This window comes from Neofelis nebulosa, chromosome 12 (genome assembly GCF_028018385.1).
Source record: "Neofelis nebulosa isolate mNeoNeb1 chromosome 12, mNeoNeb1.pri, whole genome shotgun sequence".
NCBI lineage: Eukaryota > Metazoa > Chordata > Mammalia > Carnivora > Felidae > Neofelis > Neofelis nebulosa.
The window spans coordinates 38318161-38342945 of record NC_080793.1 but is presented as its reverse complement, the minus strand read 5'-3'; the positions used below and the strand labels follow the sequence as shown (position 1 = coordinate 38342945).

Sequence of the window (24785 nt, the reverse complement as noted above, 5' to 3'; positions counted from 1 at the left end):
TCCTGGTGATGCCATGCCTAGTGGTCAAAGTTAATGGAAGTCCCATGTGACCTTAATCAGGCAGTACTACTAGGGGCTTGTCTTCCTTGGGCATGAAGGTTTAGGTCCCTTAGCAGTCATAGAATGTCAACCAAGTGAACTACCAGTTGGAGGTAGAGAGGGAATGAATCACAGAAGTGTGGTGAACATAATTCTAAAATTCCTGCCCCCTGGTGTGTATGCTTCTTGCTTTGAGGAGATCCCCTTGACCTCTAGACCTGTATATGATGGGATATCATTCATGGGATTAGGTTATGATATATGGCAAAATGGAAGGATTTTGCAGATGTAATTAAGGTCCCTAATCAGTTGACTTTGAGTTCATTGAAAGGGAGATTACCCTGGATAGGCCTGACCTAATCAGGTGATCCCTTTAAGAAAGTGTCTAGGGGCACCTGGGTGGCTCAGTCAGTTGAGTGTTGGACTCTTGATTTCGGCTCAGGTCATGATCTCACAGTTCCTGAGACTGAGTCCTGCATCAAGCTCCACGCTGATAGCTGATAGTGTGGACCCTGCTTGGGATTCTCTCTCTCCTCTCTCTCTGCTCCTCCCCCTGCTCATGCTCTCTTTCTCTCTCTCAAAATAAATAAATAAACATTTAAAAAAAATGTCTAGAGGTAAGAAAAAAGCAGCAGCCTAAAGTTTTTTTTTTAATGTTTATTTATTTTTGAGACAGAGAGACAGAGTGTGAGCAGGGGAGGGGCAGAGAGAGAGACACACACACAGAATCTGAAGCAGGCTCCAGGCTCCAAGCTGTCAACACAGAGCCTGATGCAGGGCTCGAACCCACGGACCATGAGATCATGACCTGAGCTGAAGTCGGATCCTTAATCAACTGAGTCACCCAGGTGCCCCAGCCTTAAAATTTTTTTTAAAAGGTGTGCCTGGCTGGCTCAGTTGGTAGAGCATGTGATTCTTGATCTCAGGGTCATGAGATCAAGCCCCACATGTAGCATAGAGTTTACTTTAAAAAAGAAAAGAAATAAGCATCAGCAAATGCTCTCATATTGGCTTTGAAGAAGCAAACTACAATGTTGTAGACAGAGCCATGTGGCAGGCAGCTATAGGAACTCGGGGCCTCAGTTCTACAAGCACAACTGCCAATATTTTGTGAGTTTGAAAGAGGACTCTGAATCTGAAATGAATTTGCAGCCCTGGCTGACACCTAAGTTCAGTCTGGTGAGACCCTGAGCAGAAGACCCAGTCAACATTTACCTGAACTATTGATCCCCAGAAACGGTGAGATAAGAAATTTGGATTTGCTAAATTTGTGGTGATTTGTCACACAGCAATAGAAAACTAGTATGAGAAGGAAGTACATAATAAATGCTAATTAAACCTTAGGGCTAGCTTCAGAACTACTGACTATAGCATTTAACCATATTTTTCTCCTGGTTTTGAAATGTCCCCATTTCTTTAACTGACTCCCCTTTTCTTTCATCCTCATTTAATCCATTCTTGAAGATAGATTGTTGTGGTGATATTATTATTACTCACAAAGACGGTGATTTATTTCTCTTCCTGGCAGTTGCTCCCTTAAAGTTAAGCATGGTTGTATGACCCACTTTGGCCAATGAAATGTGTATAGAAATGGCATGTGTCATTTGTAGATAGAAGTGTTTAAACAAGAGTTCCCCTGACTGTTTTTCCTGGCTGCAGTGATCATGGAAACATGTGTTGAGATGAAGAAGCATGCTGAGAGATCAAGGCAGTCTGGAATGTTGAGCTACCACATGGAACACAGTTGTGCTAAAGTCCCGCCTAGAACCACAGCAGGCTTGATATGCATGGGGAATAGAATTTTGTTGTGTTAAGGTACTCAGATTTGGTGTCATTTGTTATTTCAGCATAACCCAGCCTATCCTTGACCAATCAGGTGTGTTGGTGGTGGTTACAAGGTTTTGTAGAGTAGAGATGATATAATAACAAACTAGAAGAAGAATGGATGCCACCCTGAGATCTTGGATTTAGAATTGGATTTTTGCTATGGGCTGAATTGTATCCCCTGAAAATTCATATGTTGAAGCCCTAACCCTCATTGTGACTATATCTGGAGATAGAGTCTTTAGGAAGTAATTTAAGTTAAATGAGGTCAAAGGGTAGGACCTTAATCTGATAGGACTTTGGCCTTATAAGAAGAGAAAGAGAGGGGCACCTGGCTGGTTCAGTTGGTTGGGCGTCTGACTCTTGATTTCAGCTCAGGTCATGATCTCATGGTTTGTGGGTTTGAGCCCTGTGACAGTGTGGAGCCTGCTTGGAATTTTCTACCCACCCCGCATCTCCCCCATGCACACACACACACTCTCTCAAAGTGTATAAATAAGCTTTAAAAAAATTAAAAAAAAAAAAAGAGAAGAAAAAGAGAGATCTGTCATGGGACATAGTGAGAAGGTAGTCATCTGCAAGATAGGTAGAGAGGTCTCACCAGCTCTCAACAGAAATTGACTATGCTGGCACCTTGATCTTGAACTTGTAACCTATAGAACTATGAGAAAACAAATGTCAACTGATTAAGCCACCCAGACTATGATATTTTATTATGTAAGACCAAGCTAAATAAGACAGATGTGGTAATTGCTAAAGCTCTAAACAGTGTCTCTTTGGAGAGGGGTGAAGTTTTTTGGTTGTGTGAGCAAAAGAGATATTATATTATATGATACCCTTAAATTTTTAAGAAGGCTAGGGTTTTGGACCAATGGTGTATGTTGATGTTGGATAGCCAGAGGATAGACTGTAGAGGTATTTATCATTGTTTTCACTGCCCACAACCTCAACTCCTTCCTATATGTGAGGAATTTCCCACTGTATTAGTCTTAGTTAACCAAAAGTTACTTTCCATCATATAATACCCAAAGGTCACATTCTAATTCTTCTAGCCCCCTTGGGCACATGACTTAGGCTTAGCCAATTAGAAAAACCTTACCAAGATTGTGAATAGGAAGATAGTAGTGATGCAAAGGAGCAGGAGTAGTAGAGAATATATTTTGATAGTGGTAGGAATGGTGGCAGAGGTGACGTGTGTTTCCAGGGACACTGTAGCTGTGATTCCAGATGTAGAACCTGGCAAGCTGATCACCAGATACTTGTGGGGCTTGAAGTAACAGTACAAGCCAACATACCGTGTATCTAAATATTTAAAAGTTATAAATCAAATAAAAATATACCTTTCTTACTGCCTTGAAAAATATGCTTTTAGAGCATCTTGAAGGTCAGGTTCAAATTTAGAATTCTTAGACTCCTTGGAGTTCCATGATGGAATGAGGTGGTAAAGGGAGCTTACTTCAGTGCTCTACTTGTCCTCCTCCTTTTCCTACCCTCAGTTATATCCTGTACCACGAAGAGCCTCATGTGCCTGGTGTAGACATTCTAGCCCCATACATACAAGCTCCTTCCATGTTCCCTGGAAATAGCTACCTCCTGGCAACTCTCTGGATGCAGAGAGTGATGCAGTCCATTCTAGGAAGGATGGCTCTCTGGAAGAGGACTGCCTGACTCTGGAAGCTGCTTGGGACTACTTGGGCAGGGAATTCTCTAGTTTTCAGTTCCTGAAATGTGATCTAGAAGGAGAAGCACAAGCTACAGGTCAGCATGTCTCCTTATTCCTGTGTCCTCTGTGTCCTGTGTCCAGAGATATGACTGGAGGAGAGCCAGAGTAGAGCCCTCTGAAACATGGAATGCAGGGCAGGGGCTCCAGTTGTCTGGACATAAGGGTGGTACTGGAATTTGGTATCCCCTTCTGGGGATGCTGTCCTGGAGGGATGTCTGGACTATCCTGGTTCTATTGCAAGCTTTGCAAATGGTTCTGGCTGCTCAGCCTCCCTTAGTCATCTATTTTCTACAACTTCCTATGGTCTTTTCAATAAATTACTTTTCTGTTTAAATCAGCTAGTGAGTTTCAATAGCTTGCAAGTAAGAATCTTTATTAATACATTTGTATATTTGCCTTTTTTGGTGTGGTGTGCAGGTACTGTAACCTTTGTTAGAGGATTTCTTCAGCTTCATGAAGCCCAAGACCATATCTGTCTTGTTCACCTAGAACAGTGCCTGTTAAGAATAAATGTTCTGGGTTCCAGTGATGTGGCATCACTTTAGACACAATGATTTGCCAAGCTAGGACCCTATGTCATGGTAGCCCTTAAACTATGGGGGGTCCTACACTAACAGATATTTTGACACTTAGCGCTGCCATGCCAAGAGGTTCCATTTACTTAGACTACAGGGAAAATGGTGTCCCTGGAGTTGTACAATGTGGATGTCCTGCACTGTACATCCTGAACACCAGGCCTGGTGTTCCTGACAGTGATAGACTTCCCTGAGAGGAATAGTGACATTATAGTAATGGGGGACTTTGACATTCATGGGGGTTCTGTCAGCAATGGGGACATTATTAGGTATTGAGATGTCCTTTCAGTAGGTGTTCTTGGATTGATGGAAGGCTTTTAAAGTGTTGGGCCCCTGGAAGGAAGGGGTGGTTTCTTCTTGGAGGATGCTCCTTGAAATGATGATCTGACAGGTATGAGATCAGCAAGATGATTGAGGTTTTGATGGTGATGGGTCCAGATTTCCAGGGACTGTGATTCTGAGAACCAGAGCCCTGGGGGATCCGGTTGTCCTGGTAGGGCATTGTGGAAGCTGCTGGGGTTCAAACCATCCCACTTCTGCTGTGTTGGAGCCCAGGCAATCTCACATCTTGTGCCTCCCCACAGGAGCCATGGAAGACTAGAAGGTCCTAGGAACAGGAGTAGGGCCTCCTCCCCTGTCCTGCCTGATCCTGGCCCCTCAGAAGATGGACATGGCCCTTAGATGCCAGTCCTTCTGGAATCTGATCCCACCCCTGTGGTCCCCAGATGCTCTGCTCTGTGGAGGTTCCCTCCAGAACCTGGCTGGCTCAGACGCCTGGCCCCGCCCCTTCCAGGAGCCTTGCCCACAGCACCCCAATGTCTGACCCCTACTTTTTGGGATCCCAGGTCCTACCCTTCTATTCCTCTTTTCCTTTTAACGTCACCTGGTCTTGGCCTCTGATACTCCCCTGGGAATGGAGTTAAGAATGTGGGCATATTTGTAGCCTGATCCCCATCTCCACTGCTCCACTTTGGGAAAACTGAGGCTTGAATAGACCTGGAGAGCTGTGCTTATTACCTCCTGAAAGCTTTGGGGAAGCTAACTTCCCCTTAGCTGGAGAGCCCAGGAGGCTAGAAGCCCTCCAGGCGGCATCTCTGTGTCTGGGCTCAAGCACTGATGTCCTGTCTGAGCCTCCAGCTTCTCCTCTTTTTTTTTCCTAGCTTTTCCTAGCAAGCCAAGCCTTTCTACCCCAACTGAACATCTCAGCCTTCAGCCCTCAGCCCAAGTGCTACCCCTCAAGCAGTCTTGGGGTGCAATCTCAGCTCTGCCACTCACTAGTTGAGTGAACTTGGTAGTTTACACTACCTCTCTGGGCCTCAATTTCTTCATATAGAAAATGGGACTAGTGATCTCCATCTCATAGGGTTGCTAGAGGATGCAATGATATAATGCACATAAAGGACTCAGCTTGGAGCCTGGCATGTTATTAGCACCCCAAAGTAATGACTTTCCCTGTTCCCTGAGGGTCACTTCCTCAGACCAGGCCTTGCTGTATTGTTTCCCACTTTATTTAGGAAATGGGTCAACTCAGAGAGGTGGTATTGTTGTAGCTAAGAGTACAGATTCTGGAGCCAAACTGCCCAGCTAAGACCCGCCCCCCTCCCAACACTTCACTATCTGTCCAGCCTGGGCAAGCTACTTAACTTCTGCACCTCAGTTTCCTCAGCTGTAACATAGAATGATACTAATACTTAAAGCAGTGCCCAGCACTAGTGGTGAAATAGCTGGTATTACAGAGCCATGTCCTTCCATATGGACAAGTCTCAGGGACCACTGAGGAAGTTCTCTGATCAGAGAAATGCTGGCTTATTCTTACAGAGGGGTTCTTAGAGGAAATTCCCCCACTTGGGAGTCCTGCTCCTTTGTGAGACTGTGATTTCCAAGATTTTCTGGCTGGTTCAAAGTTTCCCGGAGACCAGAAAAGGGGGGGTTTGGGGGTGGGGGCTTACCAAGAAATTGAACATGAGCTGATGAAAGTATGATCAAAACCGTATGGGGCTGGCTCTTACCAAACACTTACCCATGTAACAGAGACAACCCCCATGTCTTGAGAACTGGATGTGCTCCAGGTATGAGTGGGATGGGGTATTGTGGGAAAGGGCCATTTTCAGTTACATTTTTTGTTAATCAAAAGAGTACTGGGCCTTGTTCTGTGCCAGCCCCTGAGCAAAACAATATTGACAGTTGAGATCAACAGGTCCAATCCCTTTCCCTGGGAACTCTATCAATAGACAGGACAGAGAGCTTTTTGTCCATCATGTAGATGGGAGCTGGGGAGCTCTCTGAGCAGGGATGTCAGGTCCCTTTAGGGAGATGTTGTTTGCTAGGGCCATAGGCCTTCAGGGTAGGGGGCTTTCACTCAGCTGCTGACCTTAAACCTGTAGCAGGTGCCATGGGTCCTAGACAGGAGGGTGTCTACCTAGAGCCAGGCAGTAAGGCCCCTGTCTTCTGGTTGAGGAGCTGGAAGTCCATACTATCCCTTGGAGAAGCTAGAAGCCTCATCATTGTCAGGTAGGCTTCTGGCCTGCCATAACTTGGCAAAATGACATAACACTTGTGGGTAAATAATAGTGAAACAGGGAGCAGGTGTGAACAGATAAAGTCACAATGCTGAGAATATTTGAGTGGGGAAGGACAAGTCTCAGATTGCTGGGCTAAGAGCAATCTCCTGTATCTGGCAGGAGATAAGAGGATAAGACCGAGTGCCCAGGAGGGGCTGGTGGCTGGGGAAGAGAAGGCATTGGCTGGAGAAGGGTTGGGGAAGGCTGCATCCCTGCTCCCTGTGGTACTCTAGTGTTCACCCCCTCAGACTTCCTTGAAATTCCTCACTCACCAGGCCTCCAGGGTGTGGCAAGAGACTGTTCAATCCAAGCTCCTTCACTAGCTCCTGAATTATTTTCTCTCTTCCTGAATCTCAGCTTCTTCTTTGTTCCCAGAGGGTATCCCTTGGGACCCAAGAAGTAGGGATATTTCTGAATGTGCATGACTTTGCGGGGGGAGGCTATGTGAATGCTGTGGTTTTAGCCTGAGATCCAAAGATGCATGAGTCAAATCTTTGGAGGGACTCTTAAAAATTAGGTTCCCCTCCTTGTACACCTGACTTATGGGGGAACTAAGGTGTTGGAGATGGGGAGTAAGGAAGGGACTTGATTGGAGTGGTACAATGAAGTGCAGAAGTAGGATTGGGGCTGGGCACTGAGTTCAGGACTTGTTCCTGTCCCGCTCCGTCCATCTCCCAGTGGCAGTATCAGGGAGGTAGTGTTCAAGGGGCTTTGTAATTGTAGCGTTTACCTCAGGGCTCCCTCCCTCACTTCCCCTACTTTATCTGGGTTTCTCTCCCGAGAGTCCAGAGGGAGGTTTTGTGTCTGCCTCTGTGGTAGGCTGACCTCCACTTGGCTTCACTGGAAACTGAGAAGGATTTGAGGCAATGTGCTCCCTTCACACCTGTGTTTGTCCTTTGCCTGCTGGAGAGCAGGGCACAGGGTTCAAAAGGTGTCTATAGCTGGGACCTCTGGAGCTCCATGGTTGACTGCCTTAATGAATGGATGGGTAGATGGGTTGATGGATGGATGGCAGTCTAATGGATGCAGAGACAGCTAAATGGATGGATGCATGGGTGCATGGATTGGATGAGTAATTTCTTCCAGGCATCACAGCCAAATTTCCCAGCCATAGCAGTTGTTTTTGCAAATTATCCCCATCCCACCCATTCCTTGTGACTCTAAGACCTGGGATATCTGAGGTTTTGAATACCTACTTCTGGAAGCAGAGGGCAGGAAGAAGCTGCTATGATTTTAGCTCAGTGTGGAGGGGCTGGCACAATCCCCTCACCACTGCTCCCCTTTCCAGGCTGCCCAGACCTGGTTTTGTTGCCAGATGAGGAATATCTGGTACAGTGATGACCCTTCTTCTCGGGTGATGATGCTCAGTCCAGTGTCATAGCTACCATCCAACCTCAGCATCACAGGCTTGCTGCTCTCAGTGGGACAGTCCCTTAGAGGCCATAGTTGGAGACCAGCAGCTTCCTCAGAGGACATTGCAAGCATAGGGGTTCACTCCTCCCAGAGCAGCCCTGTAGTATGCTCCAAGAGTCACAGGGCTTTCATCTCTCAAAGAGGAGACTCCTTTATAACTCCCTGGTCTTAGTGTTGCCTTGGCCCTGGTGCCCACATGGGCTGCAGAGATGGTGGTGGATTCCTCCATGCTGAATCTCCCTAGCTTCCTGGCTACTCCTTCTTCCACTTGCTGGGCCCTCTCCCATTCTGACTTCTGGCTCCCAGGTCTATCTATCCCACACTACCAGATAAGTGTGGCCCCAGGATTGCTCAAACGGGGCTGGTCCTGGCCCAGCCTGACTGAATGAGAGAGGAAGGCTGGCCTGAAAGTCAGATTCTGTATGGACATATGGACACTCACTGCTGGCTGTTGAGCCTTTCCTCAGATATTTATTCATTTTCTAGACAAATATTTATTGAGCGACTATTTTGTGCCAGGCAGTATACTGGACACCAGGGAGACAGTGGAAACCAAAATAGGCATCATCCCTATCCAGGAAGGCTGACAAATTATCAGTTATAACTCAGTGTGATGAGTACTGCAAGGGGAGAGGAGCAGGGCTCTCTGAAGACTTGGGATGAAGGGAGGCTACCCAACCCAGCCTAGAGTCAAGGAAGGCCTCATGGAGAAAGAGTCATTAAGAACCAGATGGGAAGGTAGGTGAGCCAATGAGAGAGAAGAGTGTTCCTGACAGAGGGAATGGCATGGCTGTTTGGGTACTTTCCCCCCAGATAGTAGAGCTGGGCCTCTTCCTGCCTCTGGCCATGAGAACTGGTTCTTGATAAGCCCCTTCCCGCCCTGGTGAAACCTGATCCCTGAGACATCTGGATACTTTGCCTTGGAGAGCAAAGACTGGGAGGCGTGAAAGAGTTTGGCTCAATCATTGAACAGACACAAGTTTGAGTGTCACAGGGCTGTGAAGAGACATGAGGTGGGGGCCCTGATTGTGGGAGTTGATCCTGAAAACCCAAGGTATTAAGTAGGAGTCCATGAGAAGATTGCTTAAGTTGCAGAGTGAAAATTAGATCTTGCCATTCCATCTCCCTATTTCCTATCCTGGTCCTCTTGGACAGAAAACAAACAGCAAACAGACAGATCCATGGGTACCAGTTGGGCTTTATTGGAAGCATTGCAGTCTGGGTGTGGAGGAGAAGCTGTGCTCCTGCCACACTCATGCCTGCTCACACTCACACTCACATTGACACTGCAGGCCCTGTCCCAGCTGGGTCAGGTCTGGTACAGAGTTGCTGGAGGCCTGATCCTCCCTTTTGGTCCTTGGTTCCCCAGGGCTGCAGTGATTCATATCCCCTCACTCAGGCGTCTACAGGGCTCCTCTGGGGCTGTCATGGGTTAACTGCTGTGGCGCTTATTCTAGGGGAGGAAGAAGAGTCAAGGTCATGGGCTGGGGTCTTGGGCAAGGACTCTGAGGGAGGAGGCAGGGCTGGGGAGGGCTGGGCTTGCCTTTGCAGTGTTCTTCTGCAGTCTCCGGATGATGCGGTCCACCCAGGGCTGGTCTGGGGGTGCACAGAGCTGGTGACCTCTCAGTGTGGTAAACCTAGAGTCACAGGTCAGTTATCAGAAACAGTGGAGCCCTGGAACCCAGATCTCTGGTAGGCCCTGGTGTGAGGGACAGGAAGATGTGGGGACCACATCTGGGAACCAGTTTCAGGCGCTTACTTGAAGAAGTTGGGCTTGGCAAGGAGAAGAGAGATAAGATGGTGGGGGTATCACCGATGGCTGATGGGGGAGAGGAGGCTGAGGCTAGACAAGTTCCTCCCCACAACTCACACGACAGCAGGCACTCTACAGCCATCCTTGATGAGGAGGTAATGAAAGGCCCGCACAATATTCCCAGGGATGGGGCGCTGGGTTACAGACAGGCAGCAGTCTTCAGCATCGTTGGCACCACCCAGAGCTGGGATATGGGAAAGAAAGTAGTGTCAGGGCATAGGGACCCTGAGGAAGGGAGGCCATAGGTAGCCCTAACTGAGGTTAAGGACACACGTCTGTGTGTGTAGGCAGCTAAATCAGTTATTCAGCTGGTATATACGAATATGGCCCTAGTGGTTGCTAAATATATTGAAGTACTTCTAAGCTGTTTGGTAAACAACCACTGCCCTAGGCCTCATAAATGCCTTCCTGCTGCCCTGATCATCCCAACTTCTCTCCCAGGACCTCTCAACTGCTGCATCAATGAAGAGTTGATGCTGTTCACAGCACGGGGGTGGGGAGGGGAGGTGGGGAGTCGGGGGTGGGGAGTAGCAGGAGGCTGGGGTTAGAGGACTTATGAATTGTTAAATATTTTGACTACTAGCCCTGTCTCCCATTCTCTCTCCTGTAAGCAGATATATACTGTTTTCTCCTGTCTGGGAAACTGAGGCAACAGGAAACAGGCTGCAGAGAGAAGGTAGCCATAGGCCTTGGGATACACCAAGAGACGGACAAACATTGGAATTCAGGGGCCCAGGCACTCACTGGCACACACACAGGCACACACACAGTCACACACACACAGTGTTCAAGGAACCTCCGGATTCACGCAAACATGGAGACCTAATTCAGTGTCCCCACATCCAGCATCAAATAGTCTGACACTTAGACACCCCCACCCCCTGTCCCCACCATAAGGCTTACCAGGAGAGGTCCAGAGAATCAGCAGGCTGAGGGCCAGTAGTGCAGCTGCAGGGGATGCCATGGAGGGTGAACAGAGGCAGACCAGCAGTGAGCGGGAGTGCGGGTGAATCTCTGGGTGTGTGCAAGAGTCTGTGTGACACTGAAAGTTGGCTGGGAGTGGGAGGGAGCAATGGGAAGTGCACAGGAGTCCTTGTGGGATGTGAGGGGGTCTGGGAATGTGAGTGCGAAAGCCTGTGTGAGGCTGCGACTGCCTCCTATTTATGGCTTGGAACTTTCACTTTCCCTGCTCAGAAATTCCCCTCCACATCCCTTCCGTGGATTCCCCTCTGCCCCCCTTTTTCTGACGGAACCTGACCCTGCCCTCCCTTTTCCCGCCTCAGTAGCTTCCCTGCTCTTCTGCTTTCTTTGGCTTCATCTCGGAGAAACTAAGCAGTCTGCAGTCTCGCCAAGAGAAGGGACCTTGCAATGTCAGCTCCAGATAGAGGTTCTCCATTATTGCATCAGTGGCATTTGCATCATTAACCATGGCTTTCAGTGGTGATAGTCAGGATTGGGGTGGGGTGCAGAGTGAGGAGTTGCATACCCTTCCCTAGCCTTATCCCTCATTTTCACTCTTGTCTCTGTGGTTATTCTCTCTGGTATGGGTGGTGGTGAGGAATGCTTCTCTGGTGCTCTCAGAACAACCATGGAGCCTGGGGTAGCCTCCTAGTGCCTGCCCATCCATTATCTGGGAACCAGTCCCTTCCTTGGGACAAGTATAGTTGAAAGAGAATTTCCTTGGGAGGATGCCCAGCACCTATCCCACATCTCAGGCCTCTGGGATTCAACTTCCTGGCTCAGCCAGCACTGCCCTTTTCTCTTTTACCATGTTCATATGTTTAACACTTGGGTCAACAGAACAGCTGGAGGGAGCCTGGCCTGGAATAGCTCCCTTCATCTTTCCCCTCCTCTCAATCCTGGGAACCAAGAGGGGATTTTTAGGGAGAGGTACTGGTCAGCTCATATTCAGACAATCCCCAAATTTCAAGGAATCAACAGATGGAGCAGGGGACAAGTGATTTCCCATCTTTATGAGAAAGGCCAGAGATAGATGAGAAGAGAAGGACTCAAAAGGGAAATTAATATGGGAACACTCATTCAAAGATCCCACTGACGTTTTAGACCCTCTTTTGGATTGGGGAGGTGTTTTCCTCATAAGTTTCTAACTTATCTTTCTTTCCATCCATTAGTAATAATAATAGTAACAGTATTTCTAATTGTTTACTACACATTAGGCTCTGAATCAAGGACTTGATTTTACTAGCTTCCCCAACAAAAACTGTGAAGTAATTTTTATTATTATCATATTATTATTCTGTTTTACACATAAATAAAATGAGGCTCAGAGCACAAGGTCACATGGCAAGTAGGTGTCTTGTACTTACGGGTCTTTTGCTCTAAGGTTTACACTCTTTACCACTATCGCACACTGCCTGTCTGCCAACTGTCCATTGATCATAGAACAGTACGGATGAGTGAGACTCTACAGATAGAATGCTTTGGCTGGGACTCAAATTCCATCAATTGCTAGCTGTGTCACAAAGTGCAAGTTCTCCTGTTCTTGTGTCTTTTATTTTTTTGAAGTCAGCATTTTCATTTTTATTCTCAAATTTTTATTTAAATTCTAGTTAACATATAATATAATGTTGGTTTCAGGAGTAGAATTCAGTGATTCATCACTTACATATTAACACCTAGTGCTCATCGTAACAAGTGCCCTCATTAATACCCATCACCCATTTAGTCCATCACTCCACCCACCTCTCTCCATCAACCCTCAGTTTGTTCTCTATTGTTAAGAGTCTCTTGTGGTGGGGCGCCTGGGTGGCTCAGTTGGTTGGGCGGCCGACTTCGGCTCAGGTCATGATCTCACGGTCCGTGAGTTCGAGCCCCGCGTTGGGCTCTGTGCTGACCGCTCAGAGCCTGGAGCCTGTTTCGGATTCTGTGTCTCCCTCTCGCTGACCCTCCCCTGTTCATGCTCTGTCTCTCTCTGTCTCAAAAATAAATTAAAAACGTTAAAAAAATTAAAAAAAAAAGAGTCTCTTGTGGTTTGTTACCATCTCTCTCTCTCCCACCCCATATGCTCATCTGTTTTGTTTCTTAAATTCCACATATGAGTGAAATCATATGGTATTTGTCTTTCTCTGATTGACTTACTTCGCTTAGCATAATACACTCTAGCTCCACCCACATCATTACAAATGGTAAGATTTCATTCTTTTTGATGGCTAAGTAATATTCCATTGTATATATATTCCACATCTTCTTTATCCATTCGTCAATCAGTGGACATTTGAGCTCTTTTGATAGTTTGGCTATTGTTGGTAATGCTGCTATAAACATCAGTGTGCAGGTACCCCTTCAAATCCGTATTTTTGTATCTTTTTGGTAAATACCTAGTAGTGCAATTGCTGGATCATAGGGTAGTTCTATTTTTAGTTTTTTGAGGAACCTCTATACGGTTTTCCAGAGTGGTTGGCTGCACCAGTTTGCATTCTCACCAACAGTGTAAGATGGTTCCCCTTTCTCCACATCCTGGCCAACATCTGTTGTTTCCTGAGTTGCTAATTTTAGCCATTCCTTTAGGTGTGAGGTGGTATCTCACCATGGTTTTGATTTGTATTTCCCTGATGATGAATGATGTTGAGCATCTTTTCATGTGTCTGTTAGCCATCTGGATGTCTTCTTTGGAAAAATGTCTATTCATGTCTTCTGCCCATTTCTTAACTGGATTATTTGCTTTTGGGTGTTGAGTTTGATAAGTTCTTTACAGATTTAAATACTAACCCTTTATCAGATGTGTCATTTGCAAATATCTTTTCCCATTCTGTAGGCTGCCTTTTAGTTCTGTTGATTGTTTCCTTAACTATGCAGAAGCTTTTTAAAAAATTTTTTTTCAACGTTTTTTATTTATTTTTGGGACAGAGAGAGACAGAGCATGAACGGGGGAGGGGCAGAGAGAGAGGGAGACACAGAATCGGAAACAGGCTCCAGGCTCTGAGCCATCAGCCCAGAGCCTGACGCGGGGCTCGAACTCACGGACCGCGAGATCGTGACCTGGCTGAAGTCGGACGCTTAACCAACTGCGCCACCCAGGCACCCCTTTTTTAAAAATTTTTTTTTTCAACGTTTTTTATTTATTTTTGGGACAGAGAGAGACAGAGCATTATGCAGAAGCTTTTTATCTTGATGAAGTCACAAAAGTTAATTTTTGCTTTTGTTTCCCTTTCCTCCAGCAATGTGTCTAGTAAGAAGCTGCAATGACTGAGGTGAAAGAAGTTGCTGCTTGTGTTCTCTTATAGGATTTTAATGGTTTCCTGTCTCACATTTAGGTCTTTAATCCATTTTGAATTTATTTTTGTGTATGGTGTAAGAAAGTGGTCCAGTTTCATTCTTCTGCATGTTGCTGTCCTGTTTGGAAAACTGTTTGTTGAAGAGTCTTTTTTTTTTTTTTCCATTGGATATTCTTTCCTGCTTTGTCGATGCTTAGTTGACCATGTAGTTGTTCCTCCATAGGTGTTCCTGTGTCTTAATATCCTTCTGTGTAAAATAGGAATGGTGCTAGATCTACTCCTTAGGACTAAGGTAATGCAAATAATGTCCTTAGTTTAGAGGCTGGCTCGTAATAAACACTCTTCAACTGTTAACTATTGTTATTATTCTATCCTTCATTCAGATATATGTCAGTTCATCTATCTATTCATTTTCCATTGATCTATGCATTCTTTTGCTTATGGTGGTTCGGATTATGCTCTGTCGTCCCACCCTCATCCACTCTCCACTCTTCTCTACCCTGCTCTGTTCTCTGGAAGGCTGACCTGTATAGACTGAATTGCCCTCCAGCTTCTGTTTTAGTTTGGTCCACAGGAGGCAGCAGCAGGAGATCAGTGGGTGGTAGGAGAGAGAGGTTAATTCCCCAGATCCTTCATTTTGCGGCAGTCCTGGCAGTGAATAATTTTCTTTCTGGTAGTTGTTCTCAAAGAGTGGTCTTCAGACAGCAGCATCACCATCACCTGGGGGCTTGTTAGAAATGCAAATTCTGAAGTTCTATTCCAGACCTACTGGAATAATCTGTATTTTAACACACCTGTAGGTGACTGATACATGCTGGAGTCTGAAAACCACTGATCTATAGTTATAGATCCTTTGGGGCTCCCTCCTCTCTATGGGTCTCTCTGTAAGGCTCCTGAAACACTGTTCCCCCTTGCCCCTTCAGGCTTTGGTATGGTAATGGTTTCCCACTATTGCTAAACCCTGGGTGCCTCACTGTCCCATGTTGGTTTCTTAATCTCACCTCACCCCTTAAATAGCTCCTTTATTAAAGTCTTTCTGGTTAAAATTTTTTGAGTGTGCCACCTGCCAGGATCCTGATTGATACAGTAAATGGTACCAGAAGAGATCCAAGGAAATAGATTCCCACAATGGGATTCTAGGATTGGGCCGCTCAAATGTTTGATGAGTCACAGATAATCCCTTTACATGGGTAAAGAAGACACTAAGTAATCTGAAGCACGAAGAAACATCACAGTCACTTGGATTATCACCACTGAAGCATAGGGTGTAATGTTGGTGGAGGACAAGGCATTAGGAGATAAAAATGACAGAGGTACTTAATTACTATGGCCACAAGTGGGATTTCAAATGGTGATTACATATATAGTTGAATGGGCTGCCTGTTTGTGATAATGCTAGCAAAATTACATTAAAAAAAAAAAAGGTGAGGGATGCCTGGGTGGTTTGGTTGGTTGAGCATCCAATTCTTCATTTGGGCTCAGGTCATGATTTCATAGTTCGTGAGATTGAGCCCTGTGTTAGGGATTCTCTCTCTCCCTCTTTCTCTGCCCCTCCCCTATTCTTGCACCCCACCCCTACCAAATAAATAAATAAACATTTTTAAAAAGGGTGAAAAGATACCATGAACTTCTTTTTTTTTCTTTTTAACTTATTTTCTTTTTTATTATAATTTTTAAAATTTACATCCAAATTAGCATATAGTGCAACAATGATTTCAGGAGTAGATTCCTTAGTGCCCCTTACCCATTTAGCCCATCCCCCCTCCCACAACGCCTCCCGTAACCCTCAGTTTGTTCTCCATATTTATGAGTCTCTTCTGTTTTGTCCCCCTCCCTGTTTTTATATTATTTTTGTTTCCCTTCCCTTAAGTTCATCTGTTTTGTCTCTTAAAGTCCTCACATGAGTGAAGTCATATGATTTTTGTCTTTCTCTGACTGACTAATTTCCCTTAGCATAATACCCTCCAGTTCCATCCACATAGTTGCGAATAACAAGATTTCATTCTTTTTGATTGCCGAGTAATACTCCATTGCATATATATACCACATCTTCTTTATCCATTCATCCGTTGATGGACATTTGGGCTCTTTCCATACTTTGGCTATTGTTGATAGTGCTGCTATAAACATGGGGGTGCATGTGTCCCTTCAAAACAGCACACCTGTATCCCGTGGTTAAATGCCTAGTAGTGCAATTGCTGGGTCGTAGGGTAGTTCTATTTTTAATTTTTTGAAGAACCTCCATACTGTTTTCCAGAGCGGCTGCACCAGCTTGCATTCCCAGATACCATGAACTTCTAACTCAAAGTATCGGTGGAGATCCAGATAAACTCTATGGAATTCTTAAGAAATATCTATTGTATGTGATCACATGACAGATGTGGCTGAGGATCAAGCCCAAGACCTGATTGTATGGGTTGTAGAGTTTTAACACCAGGTAAATGCACAACCTCACCATACCTGATGCTAGGGTGCTGTTGGAAAGGAGCAGGATTCTGAGACTTGTGATGAGGATGTTTGGACAGAGATAAACAGAGCTGATAATGTTTTTTGTTTTTTTAAAAAAATTATAATATTTTAATATTTTTTTAAAGTAAGCTTCATGCCCAGCACAGAGCCTAATGCAGAGCTTGAATTCATGATCCTGAGATCAAAACCTGAGCTGAGATCAAGAGTCAGACACTTAACTGACTGAGCCAACCCAGCACCCCTAATTTTTAAAAAATTTTAAATGTAATCTCTATGCCCAACATGGGGCTCAAATTTACAACCTTGAGATCAAGAGTCACATGCTCTACCAACTGAGCTAGCCAAGTGCCCCTAAAGCTGATAATTTAATATCTTCAAATTCTTTTGAACATTTCTTGCTGGTAGAAGAACACTCTTCTTCCTCCTGCAAACCATGAATGACCTGGCCTTTATTCCATTAAAAACATGTTTTTAATAACTCCTAGGGCATGCATTTTTTTCTTCAAGACTTACCCTGACAACTCCTCATAGTCTCCAGGCCTACAGGGATATATAAGATGTGCTCTAAGAACAACAGCATGTATGCTGAAGGATTTGCAGGAACTTGAAACTCTATTGGAAGAATCTTGGGGACCAGTGAGGACAAATTTGTTGACATGGGTGCCCTCACCCAAGAATTGTATTAGTTCAGCGCCTGGGAGTGATATTAATAGTCTGTTGGGTTGGTTACTGGAAGTGTGGACTCAACAGTGGCCTTTGATCAATAAAGTCGAGATGTTAGAACCTCACTGACATAAAACTTTGATGTGCATGTGATTTACATGGGAGTCTTATTAAACAGTAGATTCTGATTAAGTAGGTTTGGGGTGAAACCCAAGATGCTGCATTTCTTTTTTATTTTATTTTTATTTTTGAGAGAGAGAGAGAGAGAGAGAGCACGCACAAGCAGGGGAGGGGTGGGGAGGTGGGGACAGAGGATCCGGAGTGGGTTCCGAGCTGATAGCAGTGACCCCGATGCAGGACTCACACTCATGGACCATGAGGTCATGGCTTAAGCCAAAGTTGGATGCTTAACTGACTGAGCCACCCAGGCACCCCCAAGATGCTGCATTTGTAACAAACTTCTAAGTGATGCTGATGCTACTGGTCCATAGACTATACTTTGAGGGGCAAAGTAGAGGAAGGACTGGAAAATTTGAGAGAGATGGGAATGTTGGAGTGCACTTATTATGTACAACCACTAACTGTACACCTCTGAAGGGCTCCAAAAGATACTTCCTTCTCCAAGGCAATAAGAAAAGCTTAATGAAGGGAATAGTAACTTCTCTGAAAAGTACTATAGTGGCTTATTTAGCAGGCAAGAGATGAGGATAGAAGATGCCTTCTTGGGACTGGACAATCTTATTTCAAGGGGAATAATGGAATCCTTAAGTGGTAGAGGTCAGATGTGGGCACCTAACCATAAGCAATAAGGTAAATGAAATTACATATAAACTGTAAGGACAAGTTGGTAATTTATGTGCTTTGCCCACAGGGATCTGTGGTGCTAGCTAATTGATTATAGCATTCCTAGGGATGAAATAGATGGACAGCTTATTGATGTGCTACTTGACCTGTCTAAGTGGAAACATCTAAGTGGGCAAAAATTTGATCCAAATTGTACTGGGGATTTACAACCTTTTGCCTAGTTCCTCTACTTAAGTCAGTTTCCTAAACCAAAAGCCCTTTGATCGAGTGGAAGGTGGGAGGGCTTGAGTCTCTTTCACAGGTAGATTCTATACATCTTTCTCCTAGTTAGTGGTTCTCAAAGTGTGGTCCCTGGACCAACAGCATCTGCATCACCTGAGAACTTGCCAGAAGTGCAAATTATTGGGCTCTGCCCCAACTTCATTGGATCAGCAACTCTGCAAATGGTTCAGCAGTCTGTACTTTAACAAGCCTTTCTTGTAATTCTGATGTATGCTAAAATTTGAGAGTCACTGCTCTAAGCCTTCTCTATAGAGATATCTGTAGCCATTTTGCTAGGGTGAGTCTGAATGTAGAATAGGACATACTCAGACCTTTGGGGCATTATTAGACACTGTCTCAAGTTAATGCTAGTCTTAGGGACCCAAAATCCTACTGTGGTCTGCCAGTTGGAGTGAAGGTTTATAGAGGTCAAGTTACAGGAGAATCTTAATACAGGTCTGTCTCACAGAGGGTCTCTAACACCTGCCCACATTATTTCCTAGGTTCAGAATGTATAGTGGGAATAGGTATACTTAGTAATTATCCAAATGTCCACACTGATTCCTGTGTGAATAAGGAAAATTATAGTAGGAAAGACCAAGTGGAAGTCCTTTAAACTATACCTGCCCTATCACATTTCCCACTAAATAGTAAACTTAAAGTAATGCTACATTCCTAGAGAAATTGCATAGATTAGAGCACCTTCAAAGACCTAAGAGATGCCATAATGCCTGGCACAGAATATTACAGCTAATAATCTAGCACATGCCTTTTTTTCTATACCAGTCAATTAAAGACCATTGAAATCAGCTTCTTTTCTTAAAATATTTTTAATGTTTATTTATTTTTGAGAGACAGAGAGAGACAGAGACAGAGACAGAGAGAGAGAGTGGGGGAGGGGCAGAGAGAGAGAGACACACAGAATCTGAAGCAGGCTCCAAGCTCCGAGCTGTCGGCACAGAGCCCAACATGGGGCTCAAACCCACAAACTGTGAGATCATGACCTGAGCCGAAGTTGGGTGCTTAACCGACTGAGCCACCCAGGCACCATGAAATCAGTTTTTCAATTGGAATGACAGGACTACACCATCACTGTCTTACCCCAGGGATGTATCAGCATTCCTGCTCTTTGTCATGAGAGCAGGACATCCCATAGAATATCAACTGTCATAATCTTGACATCTCATAGAATATCAACTGACGACATTATGCTTACTGTCTCTGGTGGACAAGAAATAGCAGTCCCCTTAAATGCTTTAAGTTAAGGGTCTTAAGTTAAGACCCATATGTGCCAGAGAGAGAGAAAGAAATCTTACAAAAATTCAGGATCCTGCCATATAGGTGAAGTTTCTCGGCTACTCTGGGTAGAGAGAAGCTGAAAAACAGTGGTCTGTGGTGTGTTGTAACTTCACCATGAAGAAAGAGACACAATACTTAAAGGGAAGTTTAGATTTTGGAGGCAACATATGCTATATTTAGGTGTACTGCTGTAAAATATTTACTGGATATGACATAAAGCTGATGATTTTGAATGAAGCCCAGAGCAAGGAGGGCTCAGCAGCAGGTCCAGTTTCCAGGAAAGTTGCGCTGCTACTTGGGTGTTATGACTCATAAATCCAATGAACTTCAGATTTTCTGTGGCAGAAAAAGGGTGCTGTAGGAGCTCCAATAGGAGAATTACAGCAAAGACCCTTAGGGTGTTGGAGTAAGGCCACACCTCTTTTGCTAGTGATTATTTTCTATTTGAAAAGCAGTTCCTGATTTGCCACTGGGCCTGGGTGAACACTCAGACTCTAGTTCACTCGGTGCCAATGTGGCCTAAGGGTGTTATCTATAGCAAATCATATAGTTGGATGTGCACAGTAGCATCATTCCATTGTTAAATGGCCATTGTACATATGAGATCAGGCCTTACAAATTTCAGAAGGCAGGAGTAAAAGCATGGGTAGGTGGCTCAGATTCCTACTTGTATTGTTTCTTCTTCTGATTACACTTATACCTTCAAGGAGAAGTTTTCTACAGTTAACAGAGGGAAAAAATGCATGGTCTTGATGTTTAGATGGTTCTCTAAGGTATGCTGGCATCCGTCAGAAGCAGACAGTTGCTTACATTCAGAGGTGGCCTTGAAAGACAGTGGTGAAGGGAATTCCTCTCAGCGGGCATAATTTCAGGCAGTACTTTGAATGTCAACATTGTTGGGAAGTAGAGACAGCCTGAGGTTTGGAGGTATACTAATTCACATGCAGTGGCTGCCTACAATAACCCTGCCCTCACCTTTGTGAATGGTTCCTTCACTAAAATTTTTTTCCATTAAACCTTTCTGGGCATGCCATTGTTTCCCGCCAAGATCCTGAATGATACAAGAGTATAGTGCAGAGGGAGCATAATAGGGTTCAATTAAATTTCATTACTGTCTGCCTGGAATGCCTGTTGAGAAAGACCTTGAGAATCAGCAGGAAAGAGTAAAATAACAAAATAATAACAAACAAGGGATTTGTAACACATTCATTCAATAAATATTTATTGAGGGCCCCCTATGTTCCAGACACTGTTCTTGGCACTAGGATATGGCAGTAAACAAAACAGATGGATGTTTCTGCTCTTGCAGAGTTTTTATTCTAATGAAGGAGACAGGCAATAAGAAAACAAGAAAAATGTATATACTTCAGAGGACAGTAAGTGCTATGAAGAAAAATAAAGAAGGCCAGAGGGATAGGGAGTATTGGGGAGTGTGGTCAGGGAAAACTTTGGTGACAACATTTGAACAGAAAGCTGATGTGAAGAAGGTGAGGGAGAGAGCCATTCAGAGATCTGGGGAAGATGTTCTAGGCAAAGAAAATAGCAAGTGTGAAGATTTTGAGGTGAGAGTATGTTTGAGGAATAGAAAGGAGGCCAATGTTATGGGAGGGAAGTGAGCAAAGAGTGGTGGGAGATATAGTCAGATATTAATATGGGCCAAATAATTAAGGCTTTGTAGGCCATTGTAGGGTTTATGTTTTATTTTGAGTGAGATGGGGAACGATTGGAGGGTTTTAAATGGAGGTGTGACATGATCTGATATGTTTTAAAGTCTCCTTCTGGCTGTCGGATCAAAGTAGTGCAAGAATGGAAGCAGGGAGACCAGGTCAGAGGCTATTGCAATAATTGAGGAGGACACAATGTTACTGGGAGTTGGTGAGAAGTGATTAGATTCTGGAAATATTTTGAAGGTAAAGTCATGGGCTTTGGTGCGGGGTTCAGCATACAATGTGAGAGGAAAGAAGAGGCAAGAATACTGCAATATTTTTGGCTTGAGCAATGTGATGGATGGAGTTGCATTTACCAAGATGTGGATGACTACAGAGGAGTGGGTGTGTGGGAAGATCAGGGGCCTGGTTTGACTTGTTAGGATGAAGCAGCATTTTGGATATATAAGTGGAGATGTTAAGTAGGCAGCTGGTAATGTGAGTTTGAAGTTCAGGGGAGAAATTTTAGCTAAAAATACAAATTTGGGAGCATATGGATGGTATGTAAGGCCATAAGACATTGAGATCTCCAAGGGAGTGAGTGTAGGTAGAAGAGGTTCATGTTCCAAGTCCTGAAGCTCCCCAACATCGACAGATCAGGGATATGAAGAGGAATCAGAGAAGGAGGGGTGCTGTCAGGGTGTTACGATGGTACCCACTTTCATGGCAAACAGGGAAAGGACACAGGGTCTGTGGGTGGAAGGCTTAAGCACCAACTCCCTAGCCGTTGGTTTAGATGATCCAATGGGGGTGTAAGTGGGGGACTGGATGCCAAGCAGGTGGGTTTAAAACAGTTCCTGATCACATACACAGAACTCTAAGTGGGCTACATGCTTCACCTAGTTCACCCACTTCCCAGCCAGGTTGCTTTTGTGTGAGCCCTGGACAAATCTTACAGCTCAGGGCAGCTTTTTCCAGCCTATACCCACACTCCTCCAAGGAGCCCACACGGACTTCATGCTTCCTGGTTTGACCATATCCACACCTCAGGAATCACAGACCTTGGATAGTGGGCCATAGCTATTGGGACAGGGAAGGGAGCAGCTGTGCCTGGGAAGTCAACCAAGTCCATGGTAGGGGAGTTAATGATTGTGGGGAGAGGACCTCGACTAGATGCTTAGTGTTTGTTGAATGAATGAATGTGTGTATCCCAAGCTGTGTCCCTGGAGCTGTGCTTGACTGATGTGCTTGTCGTGTGTGTGTGTGTGTGTGTGTATGTGTGTACCTGAGGTGCCCATCCTGTGTGTGGGCCTCCCCATACCTACCTCGCGCAGTTAGTGGTGTATGTGGCTGTGTGTCTCCTCTCCCAGGCCTGCAGAGGGCGCCCCAGCCTGGGAAGGGAGGCTCTCGAGTGGGCGGGGCTCTGGAGGAGAGGTGTAGGGAAGCTGTAGTTGGCTAGGGGTATTATAGCAGGGGCGGGGGCGGGGGGGTGGGGAGGCCCTGACCCAGGGGGCTCCTCAGAGAGTCCGGGAAGGGCGTTGGGCCCAGAGTTCCTGGGCCCGGGCCGACTTCTGGTGCTCTCCTTGCTCCAGGCACCCGTGGGCCCCCGAAGCCGGAGGTCCCGGACAACGGGCCGGATACGCGGAGCGGAGACTTGGACTGTAAGTGGGACCACACCCCCGGGGGCCTGGGGCCAGCGTGGGTCTCAGAGGCCCCCCCGGGTGGCCATTACCCCAGGTTTAGAACAACGGCCCTCCCCCCAAATCCCCGCCACTCAGGCCCCTGAACTCGTCCGTACACAGCTCGCTGGCAGAGACGCGTGGGCGGGCGAAGGCCTGTGTTTGTCTACAAATATTTATCTCCCTCACTCCCACTCCAACATACCCTGAGTCCAAGGCACTAACGTAGAAGACGAAATAATGTTTGCCTTAAAGGCTAAAGGAAGTTCACATCACCTCTTGCACTTCCTTCACAGAATAACCTGCACCCGATTGATTCCTTACACCGCATAATTACGGTGCTAACCCTAAAAAAGGGTTTCTTTGTTCAGTGAAGGTTTATTGAGAGCCTAACTGTGCCGGCGTGAGGCTCGGCGCCAGAGGATGAAGGCCTTTAACATGGATATGAGCGGAAAAGGAATGTATACTATTCGTCATTGGACACAGGAAAACGCCAGACCTCTGGCCTATCATGAGACACATTTGAGGACAAGTAATAAAAAAAAAATCTTTGTGGTCCCAGAAAGATAAAGGAAATGAAAACAAAATTCAACCCACAAACCTGCTGTTTGCATGTAGCCGACCGAGGACCGCGGTGACGATGCTGCCTCCTGGTGGCGGAACGGGGCAACGCAGCTATCACAGTCAAGTGGAGTTTCACAGGGTGGGAGTGGTGGTGGCAGTGACGGCGTGGATTCTGAACCGAAATTGGCTCTGGCTGCCCAGGTGGTCAATAGTGGAATTTCGTTCTCTTAATATTAGATTGAAATTTATTATGACAACAGTTCCATAGCTCTAAGGCGAAAGTCTTCAAGAACATGGCATCAGAGTTTCCCTGGGGTGTTTTGGTTTGTCACCACCGAGAAAGGGATGTCCTGAAGAAAACAAAAGTCTTCAGCTTCTTTTCATAGCTAATACATTCTCTGCAGGTGGAACTGTAAACACCAATAGAAGAATTAAAAATATAGGTGTTAGAAAAAGACGCTTGGCAACTTAAGCATTTATGAAAATGGTAACTCATTGGTCAAGACTGATGCCAAAGGATAGAAGCATTGATGAATTTCATAAAACAACACAGCATCATTTTGACCCAAAATACAAGGAAAAATAGCACCTGGATGTGGGAAAGAGAAAGAACTTCACAAAAGAGGCCAGTGAGCTGAAGGCGTTTTCACAGGTAAATGCTTAAAGCCAGGAAACAAACTAATTTTGAGTTTCATAAATAGTAAGTGTGGGCCCAGTCCCTCTGACATTCCTGTGCCCTAATGCAAGGTACAGATGCCAAGTGTGTTAGTGGTGCTGTGCTGGTACCTCTATATTGTTCCATTTTTAATTTTTGAAAGGAATATATCAAAAGAAAGGCTCTGTCATTGGTGATCATGACCCTCTAAAGGCTTGGGTTGATGAGGAAAGAATGAAATAGTGGCTAGCCAGAGTATGGCCCAAGTATTGTGGGAGGTGTGGTTGAGAAATCTGATTGCTTAGTTTGGAATTCGTTTCAGGTTCATATTACTGAGCTTAAGATGTTTTTAGGAGGTCTCACTAGCTCTGGACAGGGTTAAGGATATGGGATACAAACCCCTTACATTTGAATTTTTTTTTAACGTTTATTTATTTTTGAGACAGAGAGAGACAGAGCATGAACGGGGGAGGGTCAGAGAGAGGGAGACACAGAATCTGAAACAGGCTCCAGGCTCTGAGCGGTCAGCACAGAGCCTGACGTGGGGCTCGAACTCACTGAC

General features: G+C 45.3%; 1 protein-coding gene across 1 annotated transcript; it reads right to left on the bottom strand.

The window, feature by feature from the left end:
* Positions 1–9315: 9315 nt before the first annotated feature.
* Positions 9316–11134, bottom strand: CCL19 (C-C motif chemokine ligand 19). The gene is made up of 4 exons (XM_058695049.1): positions 10852–11134; positions 10006–10132; positions 9679–9772; positions 9316–9588 (listed from the first exon to the last, which is right to left on the bottom strand). Exons 1-4 carry the CDS (start codon positions 10910–10912, stop codon positions 9568–9570), a joined length of 303 nt encoding a protein of 100 aa, XP_058551032.1. The 5' UTR covers positions 10913–11134; the 3' UTR covers positions 9316–9567.
* Positions 11135–24785: the final 13651 nt, after the last annotated feature.

Coding starts and splice junctions, on each gene's coding strand:
- CCL19 (XM_058695049.1), bottom strand. CDS start 10,912: ATGGCATCCCCTGCAGCTGCACTACTGGCCCTCAGCCTGCTGATTCTC. Junction 9,773..10,005: donor TGTAGAGTGCCTGCTGTCGT/GTGAGTTGTGGG, acceptor CTGTGACTCTAG/GTTTACCACACTGAGAGGTC. Junction 9,589..9,678: donor TGCAGAAGAACACTGCAAAG/GCAAGCCCAGCC, acceptor TTCCTCCCCTAG/AATAAGCGCCACAGCAGTTA.